This window comes from Microtus oregoni, unplaced genomic scaffold (assembly GCF_018167655.1).
Source record: "Microtus oregoni isolate MIOR12 unplaced genomic scaffold, Mior012 000004F_ref0000308, whole genome shotgun sequence".
In the NCBI taxonomy this organism is placed as follows: Eukaryota; Metazoa; Chordata; class Mammalia; order Rodentia; family Cricetidae; genus Microtus; species Microtus oregoni.
In genome coordinates this window covers 11479123-11490645 of record NW_024543063.1, presented here as the reverse complement: position 1 = coordinate 11490645, position 11523 = coordinate 11479123, and the positions used below count along the sequence as shown (strand labels likewise).

Sequence of the window (11523 nt, the reverse complement as noted above, 5' to 3'; positions counted from 1 at the left end):
ACTAGATCATGGAGGGTGCTGCCTTTGGGAGGGATTAAGATAGTTCTCATGGGATTCCAGCCACTGTCTGGCTTCCTGTCTTATGGTGGGATCTCTACCACCTCCACGTCATACCCCTGCCATAATACCATCTGCCCTCAGTCTCTCTCCAAAGGCCCTTATATGAGGCTGCCTGATCTTGGCCTTTTAGCCTCTAAATCTGTTTGTTAAATAGAGCACCCTGAGTTGAACATTTCAGTAGAGCAAAGAACACTGGACTAATACACCAAGAGAGCTGAGGTTAGAGTGTATTCAAATTCCAATACAAATCCTCTGTGTTTATTTTTTTTAAACTTAGCTTAAAGTCTGACAGAGGTTACAGCTAATGGACCCACAAAGGTTGATGCTGACTTTCTCAGACACACACATTTCCTACCCAGGTGTGTTAGGGCTTACTCTGGTATGAGATGCTAAACAGGCATCTTATTACCCTTTTTCACAGGGGGAAGGGGAGGTAGCCTGATAGGCCAGGGACGTATGACATTTAAACTCTCAAGACTGCAGTCTAGGGTGCAGCTCAGTGAGAGAGCCTTTGCCTCACAGGCACAAGGCCCTGGATTTAATCCTAATAGTACAAGAAAATGAAAAAGAAAAAAAAACAGCAATGCCCTTATTGCTGCTCCTCCCTTGGGTTTGGTGCAGAAAAGAATGAACACAACAGGCCTGAGACTCTCCAAAGAAACACCACCATGCGGAGTCAGACTTTGGCTATAGTCTGCAAATGTGACTTTGGAGAGAGCTTCTGTCAATGCCAAAATCACAGAGTAACTCTCCATGCCGAGACCATTTATACACAGCTCACTTCCCACAGGAGACCCATTTTCCTCTTGAGTATCTGGATTAGGTGTGCGCTATGCAGATAGGTACCTGCATAACTCCATGCTGTTAGAAGCCCTGATTTGGGGCTTGGGCAGCCCCTTGGAAGAAAGCCTTTCACACTTTCATTGCTGGGGTAGTTGATTGCACCCTGTGTGTCCCCACTGGGAGAACAATGTTAAGTATTTTCGGCTCCTCTGGACTTGGCCTCTCACGCCCTCTTCTCATTTGTAACTTGACCTCAAATCCTCACTTCAGTAATGGGTGTGACGTTGCCAATATCCTGAGTCCCGCAACCTGACTCTGGGATGAGACACCCCCAACACAGGTGCCCATCTCATACATGGTGCCATTGTCCAGGTGAAGAGCACAGAAAATCTGAAACTCACCTTTCTTAAATTTCTCCACATACAGAGTCCCCTCAGCAGTACCACATGTCACCGGATGCTCAGGACGGTTAAAATCCACATTGCTTTGTCTGGGATCTGTCAGTCCTGCAGGGACATATTTTGCTTTATTCTAGAACTATGCACGCCCTTCCCTCTATAAACTTTGGCATCTTGTTTCTGCAACTAATTCCCAGGAATTACTTATACTTGAAGGTATTTTTTTTTATGAATGATTAGATTCTTACAGATAACAACCTGCTCTGCTCCTATCCTCTGAACTGCATAGTGGCTGAAGCCTTGTGTGTCAGAATCCCAGCTCTCAAACAGGTTGGTTGGTCACAGCAGCCACTGTACAGAGACTTTGCTAAGAATATTTTGAATAGATCGTTCTCATTTTGCAATGACTTTGGAGTTCTGCATATGGGAATGATAACTCTCAAATTTTGTTCTGCTGTTGGAGGCATCTCCGGTAGAGGGGGATGGAAGGGGACACCCAATGAGGTGATGTCATCACTCTCCTTTCTTCTGATTTGCTGTCTTTCTCCTTTCCTGAGCTTGCCTGAGGCCTCAAGCAGTGGCTCTAGAAGATTCTGCAATTCTATAGGAGCCCTGCATACCATTCTATGGGTGCTTGTGTTAGACACATAAAGCCATGAGAGTGTTTAAATTGAAACAATATGGTTTTGATATTGCTACCTGATATGTCAGCTAAAACATGGCTGACAGTGTACATGGGGGGGTGCGTGGGGACAATGAGATAGCACATTTAGTTAGCTGACACTAGATATCTGGAGACCCCAAAGTAATTAGTGATGTCATGTTTTAGATAATCAGTTCTGGTAGAGAGTTGCTTTTGCGTGGCCTTGAGTGATGTGGGAGTCTGCTCTTTTGTGTTGATTTCATTGGTTAAATAAAGAGACTGCCTTGGCCCTTTAAGAGGACAGAAAATTAGGTAGGCGGGGAAAACAGAACAGAATGCTTGGAGAAAGAAGCTGAATCAGTGAGTCACCATGATTTTCCCACTCCAGACAGACGCAGGTTAAGATCTTTCCTGGTAAGCCAGCTCATGGAGCTACACAGATTATTAGAAATGGGTTAGATCGATATGTAAGAGCTAGCCAATAAGAAACTGGAACTAATGGGCCAGACAGTGTTTAAAAGAATACAGTTTCCGTGTAATTATTTTGGGTAAAGCTAGCTGTGCAGGCAGCCAGGTGCCCGGGACGCAGCCCACCGCTCCTATTACAACACTTGAGACCACCTTTACCAGCTTGCCTGCCTGTATGTGTCTATCTGCAGGCTTGTGTGTCAAGTTACCCGTAGTGAGCTAACTGAGATAGCATGGAGAGTCAAGGAACCAGAGCTTCCTAGCCTTGCATACAGAAAGAATCACCTTGGTTTTTAGCCAGGCTTCGAGAAGCAGGTAAAACAGGAAGAAATGGATGTATCAAGGACATAGGTAAAGTTTTCTCACCACCTCTTGTTTGTCCCCCAGTATAAATTGCTCTTAATTGAGCAGTGTCCAAGAATGTGATTGGACCAATTTTGGTGATAGCTGTATGGTGGGGGTGATAGGTTACCTGCACTGGGGGGTGGTGCTCTGTGTGAGACACTGTCATTCATGATGCCAAAGTCCTAGATATGCCCATGGTAAAGTCCCCACTCCTCTTTCCCTCCACCCCGTGGTCCCACAGGAAGCAACCTGTGCTCTGTCTGCTCTTTCCACTTATGTAAAGTGACCAAATGGGAGCCTAGCCTTGACTGTAGCCTCAGTGTGTTCCACAACAACCCTCCCTGAGCTGTGTGGGTTCTGCTCTCAGTTCCTCTCTGTTTAGACCTTCTTGGACTTGTGATCTATTCCTCTATTTCTACCCAAGCTAATTGAAGCCAAAGAAACAAACATGTGCTTTACTCTCTCCCAGATTACATGTGTTAAGGAGCTGGTGGTCTGGCTCTGGATTCCTGCAGGTACAGTGCAGATGGGAGGTAAAATGCCCTGGTGAAGTAGGACTCAACTAGTCTTGGCTGTTCTAGTAATTTTTTTAAAAACTTTAAATATCTACTTTTTAAAAAATGAGTTTTTTATCTTTATTTTCTGTGCATTGGTATTTTGCCTGCATGTACGTCTGTGTGAGGGTATCAGATACCCTGGAGGGAGAGTTACAGGCAGCTGAAAGCTGCCATTGGGGTGCTGGGAATTGAACCTAGGTCCTCTGGAAGAACAGAGAACTCATAACTGCTGAGCCATCTGTCTAGCCCAGGTCTTCTAGTGTTAATGGCCACCTAATATTAGCAAAACTGTACATGGACCATTTAAAAAAATAATGTAACCACAACCACCACATGGTATTTTAAATAATTTCGTTAATAATGCTATCATCCTAAGAGAGAGAGGTTGTCAGGGTGTGAGTCTTGGGATTTCTCAGGGTATCATCAGGTGTCGGGATGACTGTGAACAGTGTACCAGGACCCCAAACCCTGGGTCCGGGCTCTTGTCTAAGCATGCTGCATAAAGCACAGAAGGGGACAGAGAGTGTGATCCTGCCAGTGTCAACCTTCCCTACTCCAGTCTTCCTGAGAGAGGCCACATTTCTTTTTCTGTCCCCTTTTTATTGTTGCTGTTTATTTATTTGCAGAGATAGGGTCTCACTCTACACCCTATGCTTGGGTAGGGCTCAGTATGTAGCCCAGGAGAGAGAGAGTACTTTTTTCTGAACATAGTTGTCAGACATTTCTTTCAAGTCAAGCCGAAGGTTTGGCATGACCAACACATGAATCCTGTCTCTGGATACTGCAGGGAAGACAAGACTATCAGACTCGTTCCCATGTTCTATACAGATGAAGGTTATGGCTAAAGATCGTCAGGTGTATCTGGTGACTGGGCTGAGAATTGGCAAGGGAATTTATGAAGAAGCATGGTTCGTTTAGCCTAGAAGGAACTCTGGAGAAGGGAACTTGATGGGTATATTTGGGAGATACACTGCCCATGGTTAGAGCATGAGGCTGTTGATCTTCTAGAAAGACATTTGATGTCCTAATTACAAAGCAAGTCAGTCGCTACCAACCTTGGGCACTGCTTTTGCTGGACTAAGTAAAAATTTATGTTGATACACATACGTGCATACGCACATATAGACATACAGTGAGATAGCAGGTTGCATGGAGGAAGAGGGGGAAAGGAAATCAAAAGAGAGGCAGGAAGGAGGGAGAAAAGGAGAGAAAATGAACAGTTAGTTTAGAACAATGATTCAGCAATTTGTCATATTTGGACTGTGGTCTCAGTGGGGCAGACTCCTCTCTCTGTGCTCAATTCACCTCTTCACAGCAGTTTTCTGTGGCTGAAATTGAAGCTCGAGCAGCTGCAGACGGCACAGAAGACTTTCAATGTAGAGAACAGATGTGATGGGGCAGAAGTGAGGGTCTGAGGAGCTGATTCGGGCAGCTGTACAGGTCTCTCAATGGACGACAGCAGGACTGGCTGCTCCACCTTGCCTTCCAGCCAGTTACCCAGAAGCCATGGTAGATGCTCCCCAGACTGGAGAGGCAGCTATCCATGGTGCTTACCAAGTTGCTTGGAGAGTTATACACTGTGAAGCCACCCAAAGAGCTGGGGTGGCCTTGACAATAGTCAATCTAACATGCTACTTAACTTACAGATGAGTTCAGCTGAGACATAAGGGAAGAGATGACTGACTCAGGTGTTGGGGACCAAGAAGCCCCCCGACCTAAAGTACTGGCCAATCTTCCTCATCCTCTCTGCAAAAACAGCTTGCTGCCAGAACAGCTTGCTGCACAAACAGCTATGACACAGTTCTCAGAACGGCCTAACCACAAGGTGTTCCAAAACACGGCCTAATCACTAGATGTTTCTAGAGATATATTGCTTCCTCCCTGGCCTAGGGCGCGATAGTTTCCGTTCCCCTCTAACCCTACCCCTCCCTACCAAAACAACTCTATAAGAATAAACCCCTGCCTGCAATAAACGGAACCTAGACGCATCTTAGACTGACTCTGTCATTCTTTATACGCGCTTGGTTCCCTTTCTCTTTCCCCCCATTCCTACCCAGGTGATCCCGAACTCGAGGCCCACGAATGACGTGGCCTGCTGGACGGGTCACTCAGGTCCGTGCAGTGACCTCATGGAGTTGATCCTGAGGAGGGGCAGCTGTACCATTTGTCACTCACAGGTGTTCATTCTGTTTTGCTTGACAACTAATTCTGCCATCAAAAGTTCAGCAGAGGTTGTAGTGACCTTGTCTAATCATAGATGCATTAAGTCACTTGTTAGTGGGGCTGTCTTCTTTTGTTTCTTTCCCCAATGTACTTTGGGAACTGACTAAATAGGATATGTTTTTCAACAGTTACCATGGCTACAATGAGCAGTTAGAGAAGTAGATTTGTTATTGGAAGTATATAATTTAAAAAATGAAAATTCAGTATTGAAAATATTTTGTTTTTAACTTTTTTTCCAGATTGTGGGCACTGGCATTTTGATGTTCCGAATTACATATTTTCCAAGGTTGTTTCTCTTTTTCCCTGAGAAAATAGTAAACAAAAACAAAATCAGATACTTCTGAAAGGTTGCAATTTAAAAGCAGAATAAAAATGATAAAAATGTAATACTTTGAAAAACTGAGATTGCCAATTTAAAAGACATTCAGTTTGTTTTACTAAAGGTATAGTAAATAATAATATCATTTAACATCAAATGATTTCATTTGTAACACGAAGGTAAGAAAATTCCATTTGTGCTTACTTCTTTTTTTTTGACCATGCTTTCCTGAGGCAGAGTTGTTCTCAGCATACGTGGTATCTACAAAGCAAAGGTGGCATTCAGAGAACTTTAAACTCTGATAAAAGTCACAAGCAGTATGACAGTTTGTATCATAGCTTGGGAAGCCTGGTGTGCGTGTGTGTGTGTGTGTGTGTACATACTACAGTATTTATGTCACTGGGTTTAAAAGTACCATTATTTTACTATTTTTTCCTCCCACATCAGCAATACATAAGTATGTAAATTTAGTTGATAGGATTCAGCCTGTTAAACATGAGTTCATGGTCACTTCCTGCTTCCTACACTTTCTAAAATTAAAAAGGGGTTCCCAGGATAGCTGGATATATACCAGCCATAACACTGAAAATGAAATGTGTCTAGCCACAGTGGCCTTCAGTCATCGGATTGCTGACATCCTGAGGGCCAAGGCTGGGCGTCCTAATCTTCTACACCTGACCCACGTCTTAGGTATTCCCGAAATTCCTCCCTGGTACTCAATTCAGAGGAGGAGCTACTGTGTATTCCCACAAGAAAAAGGAAAAGTCCTGAACAGTTCTAGTCTTCGGAACCAATCCAGCAAGAGGTTCTTGACTGGAAAAAAGGGCTGGGAAAATAGCTCAGTCGGTAAAGTGTTTGCCACTAAGCATAAGGACCTGAGTTCAGATCCCCAGTACTGTGTATAAACCTGGGTGCAGCAGTGAGCAGCTACGATCTCAGAGCTGAGGAGATATAGACAGGAAGGTGTCTGAAGCCCACTCACCAGCCACCCTCACTGTATCAGTGAGTTCCAGGTTCAGAGTGATACCTTTGTCTCAAAATGAGGCAGAGAGATAGAAGAAGATATTTAACAATCAACTCCTGGCATCTACACATGTGTACAAATAGTAACCTATATGAGGGTGTAGGAAGGCTCAATCCTGCCAAATTGAAGGGTAACTGGGGAGGGATAGTCCTGCCAGCCTGTGAGGGACAGGACGGGTAGGGTTGGGTAACCCTGCAGTCTGTGTGAGAAGGGTAGGACAGACCTGCAGTTTATTTAGGAGGCAGAGAGACAATGCTGTCAGCAGGCCAACCTTGCCTTTATCTGAGCTGTTGGTCAAACTTGCTCCAGAAACTGTCCCCAACGCTGGAGCTGGGGCTGGGGCCAACTTTGCCCTGGTGGCCATTCTCTTCTATAATTGTTTCTTAGACCTCATGCCCTTTCTGAGGTTATATGTGCACCATCTGCTTCCATTTCTGATTACTATGGCGTCTTGGGCATGGTGGGTGACAATCTTTAAGGTCTCAGGGCCCTAGATGATCATGTGAAATGAAGTGACCTCTCCACCCAGGATCAACTTCATCCTCTTTACTTGGGTGTAAACGGTAACCCTAGGGTTCATACAGCAGGACAGGTATCCAGGACAGAATCTGTGGAAGACTGTGGTCCAGCTAGCCTGGCATACATGTCAATCAACAAGAGGTTAAGTCTCAAACAAAGTGGAAGGTGAGGATAGGATGAGCATCTGAGGTTGTCCTCTCTCTCTCTCTCTCTCTCTCTCTCTCTCTCTCTCTCTCCCACCACCCCCCCCGTTTCTGTCATGTTAACAATGGACGAGTAGATCCATTGATTGACAAGATTAATCCTCAAGACTGTATGCAACGATTTTCCTGCATTTGCCAAAAGAATCAAGTAAAATTCAATGCACAGAACAGGTCTCAGGGATCCATCATACAGAACAGACTCAGAGCGAAACGCATTAAAAATCAATAGTTTGAAAGCAGATGCCTACAGCCTATCTTGCTCCCTGAGCTTCCTTACTTGACTGGCTGGTGACTGAGGTAGATTCCTCCGAGCATCTGGGTCCATCATCAGGATTATCTCTGGTAAGGTCTGCATGAAGGAAAGAAAGAAAAGTCCCCTTAAGCATCTTAGTGTAGTCGAACTTTCTTTGGACCTCCAGCTCCCAAATAATGACACAGAGACTTCTTATTAATAATAAAAGCTTGGCCTTAGCTTAGGCTTGTTCCCAACTAGCTCTTAAAACTTAAACTAACCCGTTTATATAAATCTACACTCTGCCACATGGCTCATTGCCTCTCCCCAGTACAGTACATTTTACTTCCTTTCTATCTGGCTGGCAAATCCCCACCTCTCAGATTCTTCCCTGAGTGCCCATCTGAAGTCCTGCCTATCCTCTCCTGCCTAGCTATTGGCCATTCAGCTCTTATTAAACCAATCAAAAGGTGCCTGAGGCAGGTGAGGTAAAAGAGAGACACATCTTCACCCAGTGTGATCAAATACGCCACATCATCTTAGGGGTGACAGCAGGCACACACAGCAGGGAACACCAGAGTCTGAACATTGATTAGGAAGACTCAAGCAGTTAACTCAATGCTGCGCGCTGTTCTTTGCAAGGCTATTAGTTCAAGGCTGAACCAACAACTGAGCGAACTGTCATAGAGGTGGTCTTTCCTAGCAACTGACAAGCATCTTGTCTGTACCCTCATTCTGGTTCTCACTTCCCCACACCCTCACCTACCTCTTTTTCACTCCTACTTTGCTCCTTAGCTTTCTTCTTGGCTCTGTTCATCCTCCTGTTCTTCATCAGTACCCAGCGATGAACCTCTTGGTCCTTGGTATGCTTCCCTGCCCATCTATTCTCACACGTGTTTTGGTTCCCTGATATTTTTTCTCTCTTCTTAACTCCTACCAACCCTCCCTCCACCTGCCTTCTCTTAGTTTAGAAAGGAAAGCCTGGCCTCACCATTTATTAGCCTCCATTTCTCATTTCTGCCTTCAATTTTCCCCAGCTCCTTCTGCTAAGGTGGAGGTTGGCTTTGGTGGGCCTCTTTCCCTTCCTGCCTCCGTCTGGCTATCTGCACTGCCCCAAAGGACCCTGATGACTTGTCTAAGCCTCGTGCCTGGGAACCTGTAGCAATTACAGCATTCCTCCTTACCTATTATCTCAGAGACCTGATTGTTGTCAGTCCTTGCATGGGTCTGATGTTCATCATCCAAAAAAAATGAAGAATTTTCTTGCTTTATATTTTCCATAGGCACAGAACAGGGGCTAGTGTGGATCCCATGGCTGGGTATCGCTGCTCCTGGTCCAAATTACAATGAATAAGTTATTTTCAGGGACTGAGGAGTCAGTTCAGGCCGTAAAGTGCTGTGCAAGCATAAGTTCAATTCCCAGGATCCACGTAAAAATGATCCCTAAAGTGGCATCCGTTTGCAATCCCAGCACTCTGGAGATGGAGACAGGTGGATCCCAGGGCATCACTGGCCAGACAGGCAGTCTAGACTAGTCAGCGAGGTCCAGGACAAAAATAAGAAGTACATGATAACTACAAAGTACAACACAACCAGAGGCTGACCTCTGGCCTCAGCACACATATGCACACATGCAGACCAATACACGTGTATGCACACAAATATAAACATATACACTCAAAGAATTTTCATTTAACTCCCTAGAAGATCTTTTCGAATACATGATTAACCCTCTCCCCCCAATCTCCCTTCCACTGTGCTCTTCCCTTCCCTTCTACTCAATGAATCCTTGGAGAGGTAGTTGATTTTGATATTGTAAAAATAAAAATTAACTAGGCAAGGCTGTACACACTTGAGATCCTGGCACTTTGAATGCTAAGATGGGAGGAATGGTAAGTTCAAGGGCAACCTAGGCTACATAGCAAGACTCTCTTTCAAAAAATAAATAAAGAAAAAAAATAAAATTTTAACTGCAGATTAACATTCATATATAAAAGTGGCGTTGAAATGATTGCGAAGAGAAACTATCACTTAGATTACAAAAAAAAAAAAAAAAAACAGATGATCAACACCCCAGAGGCCTCTGGGTCACTCATTCCACCGTACTGAACATCATTCTTTTTTGTTGTTGTTGTTTTTTCGAGACAGGGTTTCTCTGTAGCTTTGGAGCCTGTCCTGGAACTTAACTCTTGTAGACCAGGTTGGCCTTGAACTCACAGAGATAGGCCTGCCTCTGCCTCCCGAGTACTGGGATTAAAGGTGTGCACCGCCACTGCCCGAATGTCATTCCTAAAGTTAACTATCATCTCCAGTTTCAAGATCTTGTTTATTTTACTACTAATGTAATCAGCATAAAATAAATTATAACCATGTTATCTTTTTTCCCAAAGAAGTCAAATACTTCCAGATTTATATACGAATGTATGTGTGTATATCTAAGTAATACATGTGTTTGTGAGAGTCTTTTGCATTATTATTTTTGTTGTTATAGAAATATCCTGACTAATACGGGCAGTAATGGCACACACCTTTAATCCCTGTGCGTTGGGAGGCAAAGGCAGGTTGTTCTCTGAGTTCAAGGTCAGCTTAGCCTACAGAGAGAGTTCCAGGACAGCCATGGCTACACAGAGAAACCCTGTCTCAAAAAAACAGAAAAAAAAAAGGAAAAGGAAACATACTGATTTGCTCTGTTTTAATTATTTGGCTTTTAAGATAAACAGTGCTGGGAGCATTGGTTCTTATTTGGGTTTTGAGTCATTTGCTTTCAGACAGGGTTGCATTGTAGCCCAGACTTGTAAAAACGGAGAAAACTGGTTTGAAAGCGATCCAGTAATTGTCCCCCAACCCAGCCCTCCCTCTCATCAGACTGAACCTCTGTATGTGTGGAAATACCTAATGCCTAAGGGAACCAGGTGAGTGGTGACCCCAGCACCTAGATCAGGCAAGAAAATAAGAAAAGATACATTGAGGTTGGCAGAGAGCAACTTTAAACAGTCTCTAACCCCAAGCAATACAGCATGGAGAGAGATGCCTTCCAGGTAAAGGCAGCAAAGAAAAACCAAGAACCAAGTTTGACTTTGAACCTCAATGCTGGTGCTGCCTCAGTGAACTCAGTACTAAGCAGGCCCCTATGAGGTCCAAGCCAGTACCTGTGACATGAGTCTCCAAGCCTGCCACGCCATATAGTCCTAGGTTCTTGACCAATGGCTTGCCTCAAAATCTAGACCTATTTCCTTTTAAAGGAATAGGGAACGAAGAGTCTTGAAGATATAACAGAAAGCTTTCCAAATGTATAGAAAATTGTAAATGTCCTGGTAGAAGACAGAAGGTATCAAGTTTGACTTAAGACAAGTCACAACAAATGAGGTTGAATTCATAATTAAAAATCATATGTTTACGAAAAAGGACCCAGATAAGATGTCTTGCTAAACTAAAAGTCAGAATTTATATTTCAATTATAACTAAACACCATACGCAGGAACTCAGCCAGCATCCATATCCCATAGTGAAAAACTTTCCCTTTCTTTATAAAAGGATACCCAACCTCAATGTTCCTATGGATATGGACTATGGATAACCATGGGACCACGAGGGTGCCCAGCACCATGGTTAAGGAACAAAAAACTCCAATGAGAGTCACCTCACACAGGTTAGAATGGCCATCACCAAAAAGACAAGCGAGAGGAAGTGTTGGTGTTGTCGTAGAGAATTGGAGACCCTGTATGTGTGAGTGGGGTGTAAGTGCCTAC

The 11523-nt window shown here is 44.1% G+C and overlaps 1 protein-coding gene across 1 annotated transcript in view; it reads right to left on the bottom strand.

The window, feature by feature from the left end:
• Positions 1–5600: 5600 nt before the first annotated feature.
• Positions 5601–11523, bottom strand: part of LOC121446920 (nuclear autoantigen Sp-100-like) — a 32311-nt gene continuing 26388 nt past the window's right edge. The window contains exons 10-13 of the mRNA XM_041649821.1: positions 8959–9105; positions 7820–7891; positions 6001–6057; positions 5601–5780 (exon numbers count right to left, since the gene is read on the bottom strand). Coding sequence (XP_041505755.1) covers positions 5701–5780; positions 6001–6057; positions 7820–7891; positions 8959–9105 — 356 coding nt within the window. The 3' untranslated portion in view covers positions 5601–5700. The remainder of the gene's footprint in view (positions 5781–6000; positions 6058–7819; positions 7892–8958; positions 9106–11523) is intronic.